Source organism: Kogia breviceps, chromosome 15 (genome assembly GCF_026419965.1).
Source record: "Kogia breviceps isolate mKogBre1 chromosome 15, mKogBre1 haplotype 1, whole genome shotgun sequence".
Classification (NCBI taxonomy): domain Eukaryota; kingdom Metazoa; phylum Chordata; class Mammalia; order Artiodactyla; family Physeteridae; genus Kogia; species Kogia breviceps.
In genome coordinates, this window is record NC_081324.1 from 26,083,153 (window position 1) to 26,107,138 (window position 23,986).

Genomic DNA, 23,986 nt, shown 5'->3' on the forward strand with positions numbered 1-23,986 from the left:
AAAGCTAAAAGTGCCAATTTTAAAAAGCTTTTCAAAGACTCAAATTTTTGTCCTTTTTATGCTCTTTAATGTATCCTCCCCCTACTTAATTTCTGCTTTCTTTCTTTTATACTTCCTTTGGGTTTATTTCTATTCCTTTTCTAATTTCTTAAGTTGGACACCTTGCTTATTAACTTTTAGCACTTTGACAGGCTTAATTGATCATGAATATCTATGTATTTGCTTTCCCTGCATCACACAAGGGATGAATTCTTTAATTTATGAGTTACTTAAAAGTTTTTTTTCCAAACATATGGGTGATCCTTTAGTTAATTTGGTTATTGATTTGTAATTGTGTTGTGGTTAGGCAGCATGATCTGTATGATACAGTCCTTTGAAATTGTTGCGACTGTGGTCAGTTTTTTGTATTTGAAGAGAATGTGTATTTTCTATTTGTTGGTGCAAAGTTTTATATATGTCCAGTAGTTAGGCTTGTTAATTCTGTTGTTCAAATCTTATATCTTTGTTTTTTTAGAGAGCAGGTGTATGTTAGTCTTTTACTAGAATTATTTCTTCAGTTTCCTTGTAGTTTCTTTCAATTTTTAAAATACATTTTAAAGTTGTTATTAGTACATGAAAATTTAAATTTATCATATATTGCTGTTGAATTGAAACTTTTTTACTCTGTGTAGTGACTCCTTATGTCTAGTAATGCTTTTTGTATTACATACTACTGTTTGGTATTAACATACCTATTATTATTTTTTTGGTCAGCTAGTTTTGCCTGATATTTAAAATTCCCCCTTCCCCTACATTTTTGTGTTCTTTTATTTTAATTTGTGAATGTCATACTATTGAACTAAAAAATTAATCTGCTGTAATAGTGTTGGTCTTTGTAATTTTAAATTAAACATTTTATTAAAATAATTGTCAATTCACTGACAGTTTTAAGAAGTAATACAGAGATATCTGTGTACTCTTTACTCAGTTTCCCCCATTGGTAATGTCTTGCAAAACTGTAGTACAATATCACAACTAGGGTATTGATACTGACACAATATACAGACCATTTCCATCACTACAAGGATCCCTCATATTATTATTTTTATAGCCAGACCCATTTGCTTTCCATCCCCTTAATCTCTAGGACCCACTCATTTGTTCTTCATTTCTATGATTTTGTCTTTTCAAGAATGTTATATAAATGGGCTCATACAGTTCGTCACCTTTGGGGTTCGGTTTTTTTCACTCAGCATAATTCTCTAGAAATTCATCCATGTTGTTAAATGTATTGGTAGGTCATCCTTTTTTACTGTGAGTAGTAGTCCATGGTATGGATTTGTTTAACCGTATACCTGTTGAAAGACATCTGAGTTGTTTACAGTTTTTGGCTATTATGAATAAAAGTGCTATGAAGATTTGTGCATAGGTTTTTTTTTTTTTTTTTTTGACATAAGTTTTCATTTCTCTGGGATAAATGCCAGGAGTGCAATTGCTGGGTTGTATGATTACTGTGCATATAGCTTTTTAAGAACTTGCCAAACTGTTTTCCAGAGTGGCTGTACCATTTTACATCCCTACCAGCAATGTATGGAGTGATCCAGTTTTTCTGCATCCTTGCCAGCATTTGGTGTTACCACTGTTTTTGATTTTAGCCATTCTGGTATGTACCTTGTGATATCTTAGTAAGGTTTTAATTCGCACTCCCCTAATGGCTAATGATAGTGAACATATTTTCATTTGCTAATTTTTCATCTGTGTATCCCCATTGATGAAATGTCGCTTCATGTCTTTTGTCCTTTTTTCTAATTGGATTGTTTTTTTCCTGTTGAGTTTTGAGAGTTCTAGATATATTCTAGATACTAGTCCTTTGTTGGATTGTCTTTTCATCCTTTTAGCATGGTCTTGCAAGGGCACAAGTTGTTAATTTTGGTGAAGTTCAGTATATTACTGTTATGCCTTTTGTGAATCTTGCTCTGAGTGTCAAGTATGCAAACTCTATGCTTAGCCCTAGATCTTGAATATTTTCTTCTGTGTTGTCTTCCCTAAGTTTTACAGCTTTTTTCTAACATTTAAGCGTATGATCCATTTGGAGTTATTTTTTATATAAAATGTGAGACTTAGGTGGAAATTCGTTTTTTGGTCTATGGATGTGCAGTTGCTCCAGCACCATTTGTTGAAAGGCTGTCTTTCCTTCATTAAGTTACTTTTGCACCTTCACCAAAACTATTTGGGTGTATTTGTGTAGGTCTGTTTCTGGGTTCTCTGTTGTGTTCCACTGACTTTTATGTCTATCCCTCTACTAATACTACATACAGTCTTAATTACTGAGCTAAGTTATGAAATAGGATAGACAGATTCCTCTCTCTCTATGCTTTTTCAAAATTGTTTTAGGTCTTCTAGTTCCTTTACCTTTCCATGTAAATTTTAGAATAATCTCATCTATATCCATAAAAAGTCTTGGTGAGATTTGGGTAGGAATTGTGTTAAATCTGTGTATCAATGTAGGGAAAATTGATACTGTTACTTTGTTGAGTCTTCCAATCCACAAAGAATCCATTTATTTAGATCTTTTTAGGCTTCTTCCATTAGTGTTTATAGTTTTCAGCAAACAAGTCCTGTATATGTTTTGTTATATTTTTAAACATATGTATTTTCATTTTCCTAGGAGTGATTATAAATAGTATTGTGTTTTTAACTTGTTTTCACATGTTCTTTTTAGTATATAGAGATGTGATTGGTACTTGTGTGTTGGTTTTGTATCCTGCTACCTTGCTGAACTCAGTTTTTTGTTCTAATAGTTGTTTTGCAGATTCCTTGGGATCTGCAAATACAGGCGGTTTTATTTTTTTCCTTTTCAACCCCTATGTCTTTTCTTTTTGTTGTCTAATTCCACTAGCTAGAACTTCCAGCACATCCTTGCCTCATTCCCAGTCTTAGGGGGAAGTATTAATTCTTTCACCATTAAGTATGTTAACTCTAGATTTTTTTGTAGGTGCTTTCTGTCAAGTTCAGGAGGTTCTCCTCTATTCCTATTTTTCTGAGAATTTTTATCATGAGTGGGCATTGCATTTGTCAAATGCTTTTTTCTTCATTGCTGTATATATAAAAGATTATGTATATATAATCATGTGATTTTCTTTTTTAGTTGTTAATATGGTGTACTTCATTGATTTCAAACATTGACCCAACCTTGTATCCCTGGAATAAACACTTCACTTGGTCTTGGTGTTAATTCTTTGTATATATTGCTCAAGTCTATTTGCTAATACTTTAAGTATTTTAGCATCTGGGTTCGTGAAGGATGTTGGTTTGTAGTTTTATTTATTTATTTATTTATTTATTTTTATTTTGCGGTATGCGGGCATCTCACTGTTGTGGCCTCTCCCGTTGCGGAGCACAGGCTCCAGACGCGCAGGCTCGGTGGCCATGGCTCACGGGCCCAGCCGCTCTGCCGCATGTGGGATCTTCCTGGACCTGGGCACGAATCCGCGTCCCCTGCATAGGCAGGCAGACTCTCAACCACTGCGACACCAGGGAAGCCTGTAGTTTTATTTTTTGAACTGTCTTTGTTTGGTTTTGGTATTAGGATAATACTAGCGTCATAAAGTGAATTTGGAAGCCTCTCATATTCTATTTTCCAGAAGAAATTATGTAGAATTGGTATTAATTCTTATTTAAATGTTTGGTAGAATTCTCCAATAAACTGATCTGGTTGTGTGGTAATTTCTTTTTTTTTTTGGAGTTTTAAAATTAAGAATTAAATTTTCTGAATAGCTAGAGGGGATATTCAAATTATCAGTTTCATATTGAGTAAGTTTTGGTGGTTTGTGTTTTTCAAGGAATCAATCCATTTCAACCAAGTTGCCAAATTCATGTGTGGAGAGTTGTTCTTAGTATTCCCATATTATGTTTTTGATTCTGTGGTTTCTGTAATGATATCCCCTAATCTTGCTATTTTAATTGGGAAGTTTATTTCATTTTTTTATTGTTGGGATTATTGATATATTTGAATTTATTTCTACCCCTTCATTTTGAGCATATTGCTTTTGCTGGGTTTTGTCTCCCTATCTGTTTTCTTGCTGTCTTTTGGGTTCATTTTCTGTCCCTCTTTTTCATGTTTTCCCCATTTTACTAGTTGTGAAATTAGTACTTTTTTTTGTTTGTTTGTTTTCTCACAGACTCTTGAAGTTTTCTTGAATTTTCTCTTGAAACTTTAATATATGTATGTAAATCGAACATTACTTTCTTTTCCTTCCTTGCCCGTAGAATACTTTAGACTGCTTACCACTCTTTATGCATGCCATTTTGCCCAGCACTTTTGTTCTATCTTTTCTTAGCCTCACAAATTTGATACTATAATTTTATCCAGTTAATTATCTCCCTCCCCAGGTTTGTCGTTTTCTTTGCTCATCATTCTGCTGTCTTAATACTTATTCCTTTAGATTACTCTGGTTCAACAGTGATGGGCTTTTACTTTCCCTTCAATGTGTTAGGTATGCTTTCCTCCTCAGGATTTTTGCACCTGCTATGTCCTGTGCCTTGGAATGCTTTTCCTCTGATATCCATTGGGTGCTTTATTACTTTTTCAGTTACTTACTCAGTTACCTTCTCAGGGAGCTCTACTTTCTTTAAAATTGCAAATCCTCTACCTCTTCATTTCCTTTTCCTCCTTTATTTTTGTCCATTGTGTTCATCACCACATGTCATATTATGTATTTTATTTAATTCTTTGTTGTAAGTCTGATCTGTCAAAATTCACTGACATTTTATTATATTTATAACTTAAGTTGGGGAGAGAAAATTGACATCTTTTGAGCATTTACTACTTTTGCCTAGTAACATAATATATTCCTTAATTTATTCAAGGTTTTTAAAAAAATGTACTATCAGTTTTTCTTAATGTAGGTCTTACAAATTTTTAAAATTTATACCTTTGTATTTCATAGCCTTATGTTACCTAGATTCATTTTTAAAAATACTGTTTTCCCTGGTAAGTCATTTGAAAACCTATTTGATGTACAGAGAATTCAAAAAATTTTGTTGGCTGATTATTATTGGGTCTAATTTTTCAGTGGATTTTCTTTTATTTCCAATATAAAAAGTTCTGTCATTTGTAAATTGTTAATGTTACTTTTAAGGTTTTTACTGTTTAGGTTCTTTGGAATTCTTTTAAATGGCAAAATATAATGTGTATTTTATAGGTCTTTATGATCCAGTGTTTCATCTTTAAGTATATTTGTTATTGATTTCCGATAGGTATTCTTTATCATGTTAAGAGTTTCTTTCTATTCCTATTTGTTGAGAGGCTTTGTCAGGAATGGATATTATCAAATGCTTTTCTAGCATTTATTCACATAATCATATGGCTTTTTTGTGAATCAATAAATCTTTTTGTATTGTTTTCATTCTTTATCAATTTTCAGAATACTAATGAGTTGGTTTCCCAATATTTTCTAAGGGAGATCAGTGAGTTTTTTTTTTAAGTATCATTATGTGCAAATAATATTTAATATATTTGATGTGTTTGAATCGGATGCAGTTATTTGTCTTTTTGCTGCCCAAATCGGCTTGTCTTTGGCTACTGGGTTGTTTTCTATGTCCTTCTGACAAGATTCCAGTAGCCTGATAATTTCTTTGCTTTCTGAATAGGATGTTGTAGGCTTATCTTGTGCATTTTCTACCCCAGACTTGCCAGTTTCCTCAAGGAGCCTGGGTTCTTTTTGTGGGAAATGGTATTCAGACCACAGTCTTTTTATCCTGGCTTTAAACAAACTGACATTTTTTGTTTAATTAAATCTAAAATACTTTCAGGTTAATAGTAAAGTTGGGAAGATAGTACAGTGCCATATACCCCACAACCAGTTTCCCATTCAAGCAAACTTTTTACTATGGAAACATTCTAACTTACAAAGGTAGAGAATTCCCCGTGTACCCAATACCCAACAGTTATCACCTCTGGTCTTTTTTCGTGTATGTCCTCACCTACTCCCCACAAATGATTTTAGAGGAAATTCCATATATTTTATATAAGTTTTATTCATAAATATTTCAGTATGTGACTATAAGGACAGAAATAATCTTAACCAAGTAATTTACTAAATTTATGTTAAACCATTTTTATTTTTGTAGATTAAACTTTATTTGGGTACTTTGAGGGCTTTTGTGTCTATACTCATAGGAAACATTGATGTGTTACAAAAAGACTCATTATCATCTATCTTAGGAAATGAGAAAGAATAGGTGATATACTAGGTGTTTCGTCAGGCTCTTGCCTAAACTTTCGGTTGGATGAGTGGATTCCCCTGCTGAAGTTTGAAAAACAGTAGTTTGCATATTTTAAAAACTTGTGTTCAACCATTTTTTCCATGTTTGTCTTCTATCCTGTATTTGATTTTCTGACTCTTTTTTTTTTTAAAAAAAATTTATTTATTTATTTTTGGCTGTGTTGGGTCTTCGTTTCTGTGCGTGGGCTTTCTCTAGTTGTGGCAAGCGGGGGCCACTCTTCATCGCGGTGCGCAGTCCTCCCACTGTCGCGGCCTCTCTTGTTGCGGAGCACAAGCTCCAGATGCGCAGGCTCAGTAGTTGTGGCTCACGGACCCAGTTGCTCCGCGGCATATGGGATCTTCCCAGACCAGGGCTCGAACCCGTGTCCCCTGCATTGGCAGGCAGATTCTCAACCACTGCACCACCAGGGAAGCCCAGATTTTCTGACTCTTATGCTCTTGAACAGTTTAAGGAACAGAATTCCATCTTTTCCTTGAAGAGTTAGTAGAATTTATTTACTAAGCTATCTTGTCTGGACAGATACTTTTGGAAGTGAAAGGGGACAAAGATAATATACTTCTTCTTGAATCAGATTGAGTAATTTATATTTTTCTAGGAAATAACTTACGTCTATATCTTTAAGTTTTTAGAATATAACAGCATGTGCTGTTTTCTTTGCTTAAAGAAATTTGCTTAGTATTTGTGGTCTTTATGTTTCTTTTCTCATTCTCAGAACCGTATTCATTTTCTTCGCCTTTTTTTGGCCTGAATTTACAGGCTTCTTGCATTTTGCTTTCTAAGTCATGTTTTCTTGGTTTTATCCTTTAATTCTTCACTCTTTTTGAGGGTGTGTGTTTGTTACTTTTTTGCTTCTTGAATTGACTACTCAATTTATTTTAAATCTTGTATAAAATGGAAGCATTTAGGGAGATGGTCTCCCAAGCTTTGGCTTATTTTATAGGTTTTTAAAATGTGGTTTTTTTAAATTGTTTCTTTTAATAGATGATCTTCAATTTTAATTTTTTTTAGCTGAGTAGTTATTTTTATCAGTGCGTTGTGAGGAAGAGATCCACATCAAGTATCTCAAGTAAAAAGGGATTTAATTATAGGGACTTCATGGTTTCACAGGAGTACAGGGCCAGGAACTGGGGCCTCTTGTGACTTCTGGAATTGCAGTATCTTTCTAACTGGCCACATAGTTTTTCTTATGGCATCAGCTCAAACATGCCTTTGATGTATTGATTGTGTACCTGATTTTTTTAATCCATTCTTACTTATAAGTGAAGGTGTAGATTGTTTTAATATTGTAGTTGGGATAGGCGATGTTAATAATGTGATTTGTCAGTTTCCGTCAGCAGCTCCTTTCCCTTCCCCATATTAGACATAATAGCGGATGGAGGATTTACAAAGCTGTATTGTTCTTTACCATGACTTTTTTAAAAAATAGATCTTTATTGGAGTATAATTGCTTCACAGTATAAATACTGTGTTAGTGTCTGTTGTACACCAAAGTGAATCAGCCACATGCATACATATGTCTCCATATTCCCTCCCTCTTGAGCCTCCCTCCCACCCTCCCTATCCCACCCCTTTAGGTTATCACAGAGCATCAAGCTGATCTCTCTGTGCTATGCTGCTGCTTCCCACTAGCTGATTACTTTGCATTCAGTAGTATATATATGTCGATGCTACTCTCACTTCGCCCCAGCTTCCCCTTCCCACCCTGTGTCTTCAAGTCCATTCTCTATGTCTACATCTTTCTTCCTGCCCTGCAACTAGGTTCATCAGTACCTTTTTTTTTTTTTTTTAAGATTCCATATATATGCGTTAGCTGACCCACTAGAGCGTCCCCAAATTCTGTGCTATTTTTGACAATTTTATAGCACTTTCAAGTGGCCTTCACTCCTATATGTAATGTTTCAGTTATATAAAGTCCCAGCTTTAAAATTTTTTAATAATTTTGTGTTATTTAAATTTGACAAAGAAAAAGATTGATTTAAATTTCTAATCTTAATTTATTTAGCTTTTCTTTAGACATAAGATTGCTTATGTATCTTTTTAAAAATCAGTTATGCCAACATAGTTCTCTGTAGTTCATGAATTTCCTTAAAGTCAGTCAGCAAACATTTATTGATAAATTTCTCTGTATAGAGCACATAGCAATTGTAACTGAAGTATTAGAGGGCAGACTTTGGGAGGCAGCAGGATGAACTGGATAAAATCCACTTGAAAAAAGTTAGACTAGAAATGTAGACATCAGAGATTGGTGGAAAGTAACAGCTGAAATCCGTTCTTGGTAGTATTCATACCAGGCTCAACTTAGCTGGTGGCTGCTGAAATTGGTTGAAGACAGAGTTAAAAAAAAAAATAAATAAAAGCATCACTTTAAGGAGAAGTGGGATCCAGCAAAGTTTGCCAAGAAAAACATATTCATAGAATTTGACTTAGTAATCTCCTCAGAGAATATCTTAATAGTGAATGCTAAATAAAGGAGAGGGTTTTTTTTTGTTTGTTTGTTTTAAAATAGAAATTGATGACCAGAAAGATAATGTGACTTTGCCAAGGTCCTAAGTCTTGATGCCACGTCTTGACCTTCAACTAGTGATTGCTGGTGTGAAGTTTTCCACAGGGTACCATTGACTCTCAACACCATCATCTTTGAGCAAGTGCCTGGCAATACTTTATTTTGGCAGCATTTTGCAGTGCAAAGACTGTCCTGTCTCCTCTTGTTTCCTTTGCCCTTCCCTAAACCGGGGGATTTCTGTTTTGCTTCAGAATCCTGTGATTCTGCATTCATAGTTGTAAGCCTTTCTGTCTTTCTTCCTTTTCATTTGTATGTTTACAATAGTTGTTAGACCAATTACTTCAGCATTCTTTGCCAAATAAAGTTACCATTGGAAATAAGTATTATGAGACCTCCCAGAAATTCCTTTTTGAGAGTCAAGCTTTAGGGTGCCTTGTCCTCTATTTTGTCATTTCTGTAAAACAAGTTTCTTTAAAGTGAAGAATACCTGAAAATAAGTGTAAGGAGAGAAGCAGTGTATTCTGAGTTTGATTTCTTTAGAAAAAAATCACAGATAGCGTGATTGTTGTTAGCGTTCTCTATGATTTAATGCTACTGTAATATAAGCAGATTTCAATTGAAGTATTTTTTTAGGATTGAGGACTTTGGGAAAGATGCATTGCATTTCTTGCTTGGGAGGAAACTTCCAAAAGCTATCATAGTCCTTATTATGCATGAAACCTTGACTGTTACTGGTGTGCCATGAGATAAGCCAAACATTTTCTTGTTTTCCATCTTTGTTGTTCATAGCATAAGGGGTAAGATAAATAAAATCTTGCTTTTACACATGGGGGAAATGAAGCGAGTTAAAGTATAACAATCATGGTATTTGTGATATATGTTGTTATTAGAGTATGATTTAGAGCCGTACTGTCCAGTGTGGTAGCTACTAGCCACATGTGGCTGCGTAAGCACTTGAAGTGGTGTTAGTCCGAATTGAGATGTGCTCCAAGTGTGAAATACACGCTGGATATTAGAGACCTAGTATGAAAAAGATCTCATTGACACTTAAAAAATGACTATTTTTAAACCACAAAAACTGATTTCATCTTGAAATGATACTTTTTGATATATTGGGTTAAATAAAGCATATTTTTAAAATTTATTTAATGTGGCTACTAGAAAATTTAGAATTATATATGTGGTTCCTATTTCTGTTGGACAGCACTGATTAAGAGTATAAAATGGTAGCTAGGATTATAACTTAGTATTCTCTGACTTGTACAATATGAAATTTGGAGACATAGTATATGAAGTAAAATTATGATACAGCTTGTACATGCAGATTACTTTGATATATTTAAATTTGTTTGCATTGGAAAACTAGCAAGTATTGCCAACAATTATTTTAAAAACCAGAGTTATAGCAATTGTTCCTGGGCTGTCAGTGAGACTTAAAAGTGCAGAACGGAGGAATTATGAATCACTGCCAACTGTAGGTATGGCCACTGCATCCTCACCAGGTTGAGAAGGAATCCCAGGCAGCTGTAGAGTGTGCAGCACTGAGGAGGAGGGCTGGAGAAAGTTTCCTTAAGGTCGGTTTCTGAAAGGGCTTTTGTCCAGCTCCAGGTCTTACTCCTCTTTCTGGCCAGATGGTGCATGTGTGGTACAGATAAAGCTGACCCAAGTGTGGTTTACCTCTGAGTTCAGAATTGGCTGAAAATGACTTAAGTAGGTGGGTTTATGAGGCAGTAAGTGGTTAGAATTTACTAGGTTTTGTTGAATTCAATAGAAGGTTCCTGTGAAACAGGAACTACTTATAATCTTCATTTTATACCCAAGAACAAGTAGGTAGAGTGGCAAGGAGGGTATCTTGCCTTTTAAGATTTTTGACCACTCATATCCTTCCTCTTCAAAGCTATTTTTCACATTGGATACTTAGCTGGGAATCATTTTAGAAGTTTGACTGCTAAATAAGTTGTATGTGGTTTTTAGCTTTAATATTTAAAAACATTCTTATTTTCCTATGTTGTATGTTCCTTAATATTTGAGCTGAGGTAAAAAAATGCATTGGATTTTGTATTACAGTTCTGTAATACAGAACTGTATTTTTTGTAGATTTTGTAGATTTCTTGCTTAACATCAGAAGTTTTACAGGTACGTTGTTACAGAAACCTAAATTTTTTTGGTTAATTGGTGATAATACTGTAACAGACATTACATTGTGTATTGGTAGGGTTTAGTTTTGAAGAGGAACATTTTCATTGGTTTAGATTTCATAGTGATAAAGCAAATACGGGTTTACACTTGAGCATAATCATATAATGAAGTGGTTTGCAGAAACCAATAGATCACAGATTACCAAAATTGAGTACAACAAAGCATAATTAACACTATAACTTGACTGTAATTGGTGGGCGAGGGGTGGTGGCTATAGAAACAGTAACAATTCTAAGTGATACGCGAAAATGCTGGTTACTGGCACATGTCAGTTGATAGAATGCTAGAAGAATCAGATTTTACAGTATATTTTAGATAGGATTTTTATATGCTTGAGGCTTACTATTGGCTTATACCCCCTTTTTTTTTTTTCTTTCCTTTTAGAATATGGTTTCTAGTTTTAGGGTTTCTGAACTACAAGTGTTACTAGGCTTTGCCGGAAGGAATAAAAGTGGACGCAAGCATGACCTCCTGATGAGGGCGTTGCATTTATTGAAGAGTGGCTGCAGCCCTGCGGTTCAGATTAAAATCCGAGAATTGTATAGACGCCGATACCCACGGACTCTTGAAGGCCTTTCTGATTTATCCACAATCAAATCATCGGTTTTCAGTTTGGATGGTAGCTCCTCACCTGTAGAACCTGACCTGTCTGTGGCTGGAATCCACTCGTTGCCTTCCACTTCAGTTACACCTCACTCGCCGTCCTCTCCTGTTGGTTCTGTGCTGCTTCAAGATACTAAACCCACGTTTGAGATGCAGCAGCCATCTCCCCCAATCCCTCCTGTTCATCCTGATGTGCAGTTAAAAAACTTACCCTTTTATGATGTCCTTGATGTTCTCATCAAGCCCACGAGTTTAGGTAAGTGTTAGAGAAATCTGTTTCTTCTGGACAAGAGAGTAAAAGTAAATCAAGAGGCCTTCAACTGTTAATGATTTGCTATTAATATTATGAAACTGAGGCATTAAAATACCAAATGTTTAAAGGTACAAATAAAAAGAAATATTGGCAACCATGACAGAAATCTAGTATAAAACTTTTGATTCATCAAACTTTCTTCTTATAGCTTAGAACTCAAATTGCTTCTGTGTGTGTATGGAAAGACACAAATCTTATTTATTGCTGTGGTTCCACATTTTGATGCTTTTGATATTTTTACAAAGAGACTTAGTTTCTGTTTAACATAGCTTTTTAAACTGTTTTCCTAAGGAATATAAATCTTTTATACTTAATTTTTTCCTAATGTGGCAGAGTTTGACACGTTTTTTAGCTTTTTGTTTAATAACCATTGACTGCTTAGAAAATATAATAAATTTTATATTATTAAACGTTGATAAATAACATGTGACTTAAACAAATTTATACCTAGGTTCATGACTTCTATGCTGTAATGGCATAATTTCTTACTGGCTAATGAAATTATTTACAGAGGTATTTGAATTTATTGATAAAATAAATTGTTTGGGAAATAGCATTTCATAGTTAGTCTGGGAGGTCATTTTCCTTTCCATCCTAGGAAGAACGCTTTTTGTCTCAAGTCATTTGAAAACTCTCTTAAATATATCAATGTGCTTTTTTAGTTTTGTATAGGACTATACTTGGTTGAACTAGAAGGAAATTTTGAGGGGCAGGGCTGGTTAATGGGGTCAGTATGGCCTGATGGTGGCAGGCCAAGGTGGCTATGCTTTTCCCAGGCCCTTTCTTCTTGCTTTGTTTTTGTTTAACAAAACTGAGCCAGGGAGGTAGAGTAATGCATTTTATCCCTTCGTTACATTCATTCTGAAATAAGGATTCTGTGTTTGTTCGCATTTGTGCAAAGTTCTTTGAGTAGAATTATTGCATCAAAGAGTAAGGACTCTTGATAACATACCACTAAATTAGTTTCCAGAATAGCTGTGCCAGTTTAAATTCCACAAAGTGAGAGAATGTCTCTCGTTGCACTTTTTACTTCCTGCCTTTATTGATCTTTGCAGTTTCTGTAGATGAAAACTTGTATCTTGTTTAGATTTTTCATTTTTAAAATTAATAACAGGAACAAACATTTAAAATGTTTATTACCCAGCTGTGTTTCTTTTATGATTTTACTTTCATTTTTAACTCTTTTTTAAAACCAGGTTCATTTATCTGCTTAAAATGTTTCCATAACTTATTTTTTTATTTTTCCTTTTTTCACGGTTTTTGGTTCATACCAATGTAAATACAGTGTCATGGCTCATTCACATGTTTCTTAGGAATTATTGCAAATTTATTTCTTTGTGTTTTGAGAAAGATTCAGATGAGTAATGTGCTTGGGTGACCCTACCTCATGGAACTCCTCAGGAATATGGCTAAGGCAGGACTGAGCGTAAGAGTCCATGTGGGGTCCTGGTTACAGGGGAAGGTATTTCAGAACCGGATCGAATGCCTGGAAGGAAGATGACTGGAGATGGAGAGAAGATGCAGCAGCATGTCTTCTCTGCTCCTAGCGTCAGCGGTGTGCCAAGCAGCGAGCTCTGAAGAGGCTTTTTGCCTTGCTTTCCATACTCTCCTTTGTTCAGAAACAGAAATAGGAATTTTCTTACTTTTCTGTATTCTTCATAGAGTTTCTCTTTCATTAACCTCAATTAAAGGAAGGTAATAGGCTTTTTATAAATTTACTAAAGTAAAATTTTTGTATCTCATGTGACTTAGGTAAAATAATGCCAGAGGCATTTTTTGTTGAAGAGTGGGTGAGAAGAAAACCTGCCTTTTGCTCATAGCTTACATTAGAATGTAAGAAATACATAAAACCTCAGAACTTATAAAATAACTTTTTTCTCCTGAGCTAAAAAATTGTTAACTCATGTATTTTTCAGGAGTTCTGCCTATCATTGTTTTTATAAACTTTATAAACAGATTTTTGTTTTAAAACAAGGCTTAAACATTTCCTTATCTTGCCTTCCCTAAAAAGAAAAAAAAAAAAGAATTTTCTTAATGTATATAGTCTTATTATTTCAGATTGATAAAACAGTGAACTAAAAAAAGCTGCTTTAGACTTTGAAGTTGAAAGTTAAAAAATCGGCATAATACCATATAGTCTGCCAAATAAAAGTGGAAAAATTTTATCATTTCCAGTAACGACCTTCATATGAAAATTTTTAGTGTCATGATGTCTAAAGCAATGCAGTGACATTTAGAAATTGCCTTAAGTTTTAATGATTTGGTTATATAATGTTGAAGATACTTGTAAAAATAAAAATTTGGGGTAAATCCATTTATTTGGAACACTGTTATGGAGAAACCTATTTACATTTGGGAACTGAGAATTAGCCTCAGGAATTGAAAGAGATACCAAATCCGTATTTCAAAGCACATATTCTTTATATATGTGGGCCAGTCTGTGTATTCTCGATTTAATATATAGTTGATTAGATGATTTCTAAGCCATCAGCATACTGTTGAGCAGGAATTAATTAACAACATGGGAAAGATTGGAAGAGCCCTGGTAGAAAAAAGCAAACAAAAAGTCAAAAAATGTCATTCCAAAACCTCTTGGGAATATTGAAACCAATAGTCCTTTAGTATTGAGGGAATTGCTGTTACATCAAGGTCCATGTATTGATGCCAAATAAAACCCCCAAACAACCACGACGAGTATATTCTATTTAAGAAGATACATTATTACACAGTTTTGCAGTTTGGTTTTATTAAAATTGTTTAAATAAAATTATTTTAGCATTTAAAATGACAAACTGTGGCATCTGGAAAGCATGAGTGTACACAATAATACTAAGTGAGATTCTCTATAGCTGAGGTTTTACTGTAACAGATGCATAATCCCCTAATCTGAAAACAGGCTAACAAAATCTCTCTTCTTTTCCCTTAAATAGCTATTCTAATTTGCTCTCATAGACAGTATTTTTGTCTTCTTTTTCAATTTTCTGTTTTCTTTCTTCTCTTCTTTTTTTAAGATAATTTCTTTTGAGGATGAAATCCTTTCTCTTTAAAAAATTTGTCTATATTCAGTCTGTACAAAAGAATACATAAAAAACATTATTGTAAAGAATATCCATGAATGAATACCTGTGAAACCACTGCACAGATTTTAAGAAAGGAACATTGCCAGTATCTTTGAAGCCATTTCCTTGCCTTTTCCTTTTTGAGTTAAATCACTGTTCTGGATTTTGTGTTTCTCTCTTCTGCTTGTTTTACCATATGTGTATAAAAAATGTAATGTTTAATTGGCTTGCTTTTGAAATTTATATGATGGTATACTGTGTATATATTCTTCTGTGACTAGCTCTTTTTGTTCACTCTGTTTATAAACATCTAACATGTTGATATGTCTAGCTGTTTGGTATTTTGTGAAATACCTTCAAAGTATTATGGGTCTTTAATTCCTTAAAATTTCTTCATTGTGCTTTTCAGATTACAAAAGTAATTTATGCTAGTAATTGAAAATTCAAACATAGAAGTATAACAAAAAGGGAAAGTCCCTCATAATCTCATTTATTACTCAGCTTGAGTCATATCAAAAATTTAACTGTTTCTCTGCATGTTATGTCATCTTTTTTCTCTTCCCCTTCACTAAACAGGGCTCTTCTAACCACAGAGCCACTGTGTCACTTTTCTGGTGGAGGTAGAAGGCATTATTCTACTTGTATCACTGTGAAAAGTGCGCTCTGGAGTTCTGCGCCTTGACAATCTTTCTTAACTGTATTTCTTAGAAATATATTGTCCATCTGTAGATTATAGTAGGTCTGTTATCTTGTAGATGTACCATAACTGAACCAGTATTCTGTTGATGTACATTTTCAGTTGTTTTCAGTTTTTATTATTTATTCAGAAGTATTTTAGTGTATAACATGTCTTGGGCACTATTCTTGCAGTCTTAGAATCATTGCTGCTGTGAGCATTTTTGCATATGTGTTTCTGAATACTTGCATTGCATATTCATGAAGTGTAAATGCCTAGATGTGAGTATTTTGGGTCAAGGAGTATGATTATTTAATATTTTGATATTCAACTTTTGTAGAGAAATTTTGCTTGCTTCAGAAACATCATAGCAATTTATACTCCCAATAATGTATGAATGTATTATTTTCCCTACACCTCATCAGCATTGTGTTGTTGGTCTTTTCATCTTTGTAATCTGATAGGTGACAAATTAATGAGCATCAACATCTTTTCTTATTCTTAAATTTCTGAATATTAGGAAATACTCATTAAGCCTCTGGGTGCAGTTAAACACAACCCAATCCAAAAATGGGCAGCAGACCTAAATAGACATTTCTCCAAAGAAGATATACAGATTGCCAACAAACACATGAAAGAATGCTCAACATCATTAATCATTAGAGAAATGCAAATCAAAACTACAGTGAGATATCTCACACCAGTCAGAGTGGCCATCATCAAAAAATCTAGAAACAATAAATGCTGGAGAGGGTGTGGAGAAAAGGGAACACTCTTGCACTGCTGGTGGGAATGTAAATTGATACAGCCACTGTGGAGAACAGTATGGAGGTTCCTTAAAAAACTACAAATAGAACTACCACACGACCCAGCAATCTCACTACCGGGCATATACCCTGAGAAAACCATAATTCAAAAAGAGTCATGTACCAAAATATTCATTGCAGCTCTATTTACAATAGCCAGGACATGGAAGCAACCTAAGTGTCCATCATTGGATGAATGGATGAAGAAGATGTGGCACATATATACAATGGAATATTACTCAGCCATAAAAAGAAACAAAATTGATTTGTAGTGAGGTGGATGGACCTAGTGTCTGTCATACAGAGTGAAGTAAGTCAGAAAGAGAAAGACAAATACCGTATGCTAACACATATATATGGAATCTAAGAAAAAAATAATGTCATGACGAACCTAGGGGTAAGACAGGAATAAAGACACAGACCTATTGGAGAATGGACTTGAGGATATGGGGAGGGGGAAGGGTAAGCTGGGACGAAGTGAGAGAGTGGCATGGACATATATACACTACCAAACATAAAATAGATAGCTAATGGGAAGCAGCCGCATAGCACAGGGAGATCAGCTTGGTGCTTTGTGACCACCTAGAGGGGTCGGATAGTGAGAGAGACGCAAGAGGGAAGAGATCTGGGAACATATGCATATGTATAACTGATTCACTTTGTTATAAAGCAGAAACTAACACATCATTGTAAAGCAATTATACTCCAATAAAGATGTGAAAAAAATGCAATCTCACTTCTAAAGAATTTGGGTAAATTCATTTCTGTTAACTCAGTTAACAAGTATATAATGAGGATTTAATTTGGATGGTCATGTAGCCTAATTGTGGAGAAGTTAGAAGTATGGAGTGGGCTTTAGGAATTTTGCTGTTTAGTTGGAGAGAGAATATTAACATGAGAGAAAAGTGGCAAGCAGTTATATGCTTGTATGACGAAGCCCTATACCTTGTGAACCTAAAGCTCAAATATTGTATTGGCCTAACGAATGAAGAAGTTAATCAAGACTTTTTGGAGTAGGAGTGACACTTGAGGGAGCTTTGAAGGATGAATGTGCGTGCTTTGAATTGATGGAGTGAATAGGAGAGTAGGCATCAGGAAAGGTGAGAACTGTGAGTAGTCACAGGAGTAGAAATAAAAATGGCACAGTTGTGAGACCTGACAGTGAATAGAGCAGGACTTGGGGAGACACTGGAAATGTCGATTTGTTAGGAAAGAGATGAGGCCATTGTTATGGAGGTTCTCATAGATAAAGGAGTTTAGACATGGTTCATTCACAGATAAGTTCTGCTTAGCATTTTTTAGCAGAGGAATGGTGATGAAAAAGTGGTGCTAAGGATCACCAGCTCTGCACTTGTGTTCTGATGAGGGACTGGCGGAGAGGCAGAGTTGCTCCTTCATTTGTACAAAGTAATAATAGGTTTTGAGTAGGATGGTGGTAGTGAAAATAGAGAGGAGGCAGCCAATAAGAAAGTTGAAAAACCAAACAAAACAGGACTTAATGACTAACTGGATATAGGGGATGAAGATGGAGAACTGAGATAAAGGAAATGAATGATTTCTGTGATTTAACAATTGGTAACAATTCTCCTCTTTCATAATTCTGAATTAAAGCCACTGGTTTACAAGAAGTGTGAAACCTCAGTACTCTGCCCTCCCCAAATGATCTTTGCAGCTGTTGTATAGGGAGAAAAGTATTTTAGTATTAAACATCACTGATGATTATTAATATAGTAATTGTTTCTGTATAGATAAAATTCAGGTGATTCAAGTTTTCTATATTCTGTTTAAATCTCATAAAATTATAAAAATTTTGCTGTGTGTATGGGAGGATTATCATTTTAAAATGTTCTCATAAAGCAGTGTTTAATGATAATTGTAAACAGTTGATTATTGGAATATAGATGCATATTCAGTCAAGTGTTCATTGAAAGCATTCATTGTTTTAATGAGTACTAGAGCATCATTGAATCTGTTAAAGTTCTTTGAGAAGTAAATACACTTCAGTTTTTAATAATACACTTCTGAAGGATGACTTCATTAGGTAATCTTTTTTAACTAGCTAATCATCTGTATGCCGATAATTATTTTGTGTCTTAATAAGTCTCCCAACTTAGAAGTTTAAAAATTTTAAATTTTCTCTTATATGAATGCTCTGTGTAATTGAATATAAAGTATTGAAAACAAAACACAACAACAAAAGAAACAAAACAAACAAGAACAAAAGAGACCTGAATCTTGGATAGAATTCTCCTGGGGGGTGTCTTTGACTTCCTCAGACTTTTCATTAGATGATACTGTAGTCAAGGATAAAATGTAATTTTGAAGGTTGTGTTATATTTTGTTTAAAATTAGTATGTTAGAATAAAGAATGATAAATGTTTAACATTGAACCTGCTTTAGAGTGACTTTACTTTCATGAGTCCAAGATGAATGTAGCTTAGTACTTTTATATTGGTGTATTTTAACCATAAAAGTTTCAGAATTTGGCAGACTCTTTATCAGAAGTGCCTGGTTATTACAGGTTCTTCTGTTATTGGATTTGTTATTGGAATATTATCTTTCTTTTTTTTTCTTCCCCAGTTCAAAGCAGTATTCAGCGGTTTCAAGAGAAGTTTTTTATTTTTGCTCTGACACCTCAACAAGTTAGAGAGATATGCATATCCAGGTAAGAAGAGTTTGGAATATATTCTCCAAGATGTTAGTGTATTAGTCTGCTAGGCCTGCCGTAACAAAGTACCACAGACTGGGTGGCTTAAACAACAGAAATTTGTCTTCTCACATTTCAGGAGGCTTGAAGTCCAAGACTAAGGTGTTGACAGATTTGGTTTCTTCTGAGGCCTCCCTTCTTGGCTTGCAGATGGCTGCCTTCTTGCTGTGTGTACTCACATGGCCTTTCCTCTGTGTGCCTGTGTATTCCTGGAGTCTCTTCTTATAAGGACACCAGTCCTAGTGGATTAAGGCCCCACCCTTATGACCTCATTTAATCTTAATGACCTCTTTAAAGTCCCCAACTCCACAGATAGTCACATTGGGGATTAGGGCTTTAGCGTGTGAATTTTGGGGGAACACAGTTCAGTCCATAACAGTTGGGCCATTTCTCCTTAAGTAAGCATAGCATATTTTGACTAAGGTTAGCCAAATATTTAATAAATACTCTGTTAGAAAAAAATTTTAACTTTTGAATAAAACCCCTTTGAATTTCTTTTTGTCACATTTGGCAGTAACCTTTTTTTAAATGAAACTTTTATTCTAAATATAGCAACATAAAGAATTTGTGGTAACAGAACAAAGAAAGAGTGACCATAAACTTCATCATCCACACAGAGGCATTTTTAGAGTGAAAGTGGATGTTATTAATATTTTTTTCTGGGATAACATAAACTGGGACCATTCTGAGCTATATGGTCACCTAGACCAAAAAATTAGAAATCTGAAAACAATTATGAAAAATACCCTTAGCTTTTCCATTTCAAAAAATAGGATAAACTTAAACACATTTATAAAGAGCAAATGAACTAAGAAATAGGAGGAAAGAAAAGGAAATCTGTAGTATATACTTTCTCAGTTAAAAATATAGTCATCCTTGGTGTTAATAATATATTATTTATAAGACTTTAGAAAGGTTTAGCATAAGAAAATGACTCCTGGAGGTCAAATGATTTTCTGGGATTTTAGAGTTAAAAGTTGGAAAAAAGAGTTGAGCAAATTAGAGGTTTTTTGCATCCTTTCATCTCTTCATTAGAACACTCACCTCTGAGATGTTAATAGGAGTTTTTAAAAAGTAAAGATTCTGCAGTTAAGTTTTGGAAATTCTGTATTCAACGTAGGAAGTTCTTAAAGTCAGACTTTTCAGAGTCTTTAATATGTTAACGTGTATTGTCAGTCTCCCAGGATGGTGGATCCAATTTCTGGGCCTCTCTCTCTTTTAAACATCCTGACATCTTGAAGGTGCACTGTTGTTATGTGGAAGAGTATGGGACACATACTCTTAGATTCTTTCGTTAATCACATCACTGCTCTCAGCAAAGTCTCAGAATGATTTTATAACTTGACCTGGTAAAATTTGAGCTCCCCAAAAGTAGTGCTTAGATAGTCTGGCTCTCCCACAAAAGGGAAAAAGACAAAGTGCTGAAAAATAAGATTAAAAGAAAAAAAAAAAAAGACAGTACTAAGGATTAGTCCAAAAGACCCAATATCCAAATAATAGGAGTTTTAGGAAAAGTAGAGAAAAATTTAGAGGAGGAAATTATCAAAGAAAAAATGAATGTAGCTTGATGCAGTTCATGTTCACCAGGGGCAAGGCATTGCAGGCAGTTTTTATAAGTTGGAAGTACTTTCAGTCTTGGGGATAGTAATAAACCAACTAAAACAATAGGATAAATGAAAAATTATATTTTATATCCAAGCCATATCATTAAGTTTTGTTTTTCATTGATAATTCCTTGCTTGAGAACATTTACTAAGTGTTTATTAGGTACAAAACACTATTATATTACATGCCTCTTGTCTACAAGTTGCTTGCAGTCTTGTTAGTGAACTAGCTCATATACATAAAATGATTGTTGGCATTGCAAGAGCCAGTGTGAAAAGAGCCAATTCAGTAATGACAAATAAGAGCTGATTTATAGGAGAAGATTACTGTTAACGTTGGTGGTCTGGGAAAGCTTCTTTAGGGTGTTGGGTGGGCCTTTGCGGGAAGGAGATTATTCACTCATCATGGAATTGTGAATAATATATACCATATGCCTTAAAAAGGTGTGTGTGTGTGTAATTTGCGTAAGTGCATAAAATATGTCTGGACAAATATGATAAGCTGCCTCTGGAGGAGGGAATCAGGTGGCCGGGGTCAGAATAAGGGGAGTCTCTTCACTTTATATCCTTTTTTGTATCTTTTTGAAGTTTGAACTATGTGAATGTATTAACTAGTCAAAAAAAATGAATGACTAAAATTTAAATAATTATTTTCAATTAAAATTTTAATCATGTTCTGGAGATGGATGGTGGTGATGGTATAATGTGAATGTACTTAAAGCCATAGAACTATACACTTTAAGATGGTTTACATGATAAATTTTATCTTATGAATATTTAACCACAATAAAAATTTTTAACCATAAAAGTAAGGCTATTTGTGATCCCACCAGCAAAGAAGACAAAACGCACATACACATGTGCATGCAAACTCCAACCCTTTCAGAGTTGGGTAATCAAATAGTAAAAAAATCTCCTTCTTCCTAAGAAGCAGAAGTAACAGTTTGGTACCCATTACCTAGGTTTAATAATTGTCAACATTTTGGAATCTGTATGTGACCACTCCTCAACTTTTTTTCCTGAAATATTTTAAAGGAAATTGCAGACATCATGTAATTTCACCCAGAAATACCTCAAGATACATCTCTAATTTTTAATGTAATCACACTAAAAAATTAATAATTCTTTAATATAAAACAGTGTCTACCCTATATTGAAATTTTCTCAGTTGTTCTTCAGTATTCAGACATGTATTATTTTGACTTTTATGTCTCCCAAGTTTTAAAAACAACTTTTTACTTTGAAGTAATCTTAGGTTTATAGAAAAGATGTGAAAGTAGTAGATGATATGCTTCAGCCAGTTCCTTTAATATTACCATGTTGCATAATTATAAGTGCAATTATCAAAACCAAGAAATTAACCTTGGTGTAATACTATTAACTAAACTACAGTCTTTATTCAGTTTTCATCAGTTTTTCTGCTAATTAATTTCTGTTCTTAGATCCAATCCAAGATCCCAAATCACATTTAATAGTTGTGTCGTTAGTCTCTTTCAGTCTGTGATGGTTTCTTAGTGTTTTCTTCTCTTTCTTAACTTTTGATATTTTTGTGGAGTACTGATCAGGTATTTTGTAGAATGTTCCTCAGTTTGGGTTAGTCTGATGTTCTGTCATGATTAGATTGAGATTATGCATTTTTAGCAAGAGTACCTCAAGTTATATGTCCTTCTCAGTGTATCATAACAGTGCTCCATAATATTGATACATCTTATATTTGGTGATGTTAATTTTGATCACTTGGGTAAGGTACTGTTCACCAGACTTCTGCACTGTAAAGTTGCTGTTTTTTTCCTTTGTTATTAATAAATATCTTGGGGGAGATATTTTGAGACTAGGCACGTATTCTGTTTATCTTCAGATTTTTCCCACCAATTTAGTGTTCACTCATGGATCTTGCCTTCAGTAATTACTTCATCATAAACACTCTTGTGCTCCAGTGATGTGATTTTTCTGTTGTTATTATTCTTTTTCACATTGTAGTTACTCGTTTGTAAGGAAGAGCTGTCTGTCCCTTGCCCCCCATTTATTTATTCAATTACTTGCTTGTATCTGTGTGGGCCCTGGAGTACTCTGGGTTATAATCCAGTGCTCTAGAATTCATATTGTTGCTCAAACTGTTCTACCTTTGGCTATTGGCCATTCTTTCAGATTGGCTTCTATGCCCTTTTGATGTGTCTCCACCCATTTCTGAGGACTACTTTACTGCCCCAGGCTCATCTTTTATTTTCTCTGCCCCAGTTCTGGAAAGATAACTTCTCCAAGGAGCTCTGGTTCTGCTCTTACGGTACTTCCTACCACTTTCTTTGGAAAAAGGGGGTTCATTTGACTCTGTTAGCATATTACACATTCTGGATTTGGATAATTGTGCTTCTTGTGGTATCATTTGACTTCTATCCCTATGGTTCTCAAATTTTGCAGCATATTAGAATCAACTGGGGAGCCTTTAAGACTCCAAATACCCAGATTTCATTCATACCAATTAAATTAGAATCTCTGAGGATGGAACCCAAACAGCAGTAGTTTTTAAAGCTCCCCAGGTGTTTCCAGTGTGCAAATTTGAAAACTGCTGTGCATCCAGCTCCTCCCTTTTGCCTGTAATGGTGATGAGGTCTAAACCAGAGACATGAATACATTCAGGTTTGGGGTTTTTTTGTTTTTTTTTTTTTTTACATCTTATAATGATTGATCCGTGAGTTCAGCTGTGTTCTTGGCTATAGCACCTCTCCTTCCATTGGGTACCATTGCCTCTGTAATCATGCTCTCTCAGTTTCTTAAACTGACATCTCTTGCATGTTCCCGAAAGCAGTGTGTGATTCTCTTCTCACTGCTCTGTGATATTATCCATGAATGTGCTTTTTAAAAATTAACTGGCTTCAAAGAGATTTTTGCTTAGTACATATTTCAGTCTGTTGCGTATTTCATTAATGGCATGAGATCTGCCTGGACAGGCGTCTTTGTATTATCCCATACTTCATCTACCACATCCCCTCAGTTTGCTACACTCTGTTGATCCTTCTTTTATGTCTCTTTCAAGATTTAAAACTTGAATTAACTCTACCTTTGAGGGAGTTAGCATGGTCTTTAGAGTAGTATCAATTGGAATGTGAATTCTGGCTCAATCACTTAAGTCTGTATGCCCCTAGGTAAGTTCCTAAAGCCTATTGAATCTTATTTACCCAGTGTGTAAAATTGGAAAAATAATCACCACCTCACTCAGTGGTTGGGGGTTGAATGCCATAGCTGGCTCTA

General features: G+C 34.5%; 1 protein-coding gene across 27 annotated transcripts in view; it reads left to right on the top strand.

The window, feature by feature from the left end:
• PIAS2 (protein inhibitor of activated STAT 2) overlaps positions 1-23,986 on the top strand; it is a 117,790-nt gene that overhangs the window by 12,409 nt on the left and 81,395 nt on the right. For 17 of the 27 annotated variants that reach the window (XR_010836939.1, XR_010836940.1, XM_067015333.1 and 14 more), the window contains 2 exons: positions 11,354-11,828; positions 19,007-19,091. Coding sequence is in view for 25 of the 27 variants with exons in the window: in XM_067015333.1 (XP_066871434.1) it covers positions 11,354-11,828; positions 19,007-19,091 (560 nt within the window). In the remaining 2 variants the exon portion in view is untranslated. Of the gene's footprint in view, positions 1-1,533; positions 1,643-11,353; positions 11,829-19,006; positions 19,092-23,986 lie in introns of all 27 variants that reach the window. The other 10 variants (XM_067015327.1, XM_067015330.1, XM_067015347.1 and 7 more) reach the window with 1 other exon arrangement.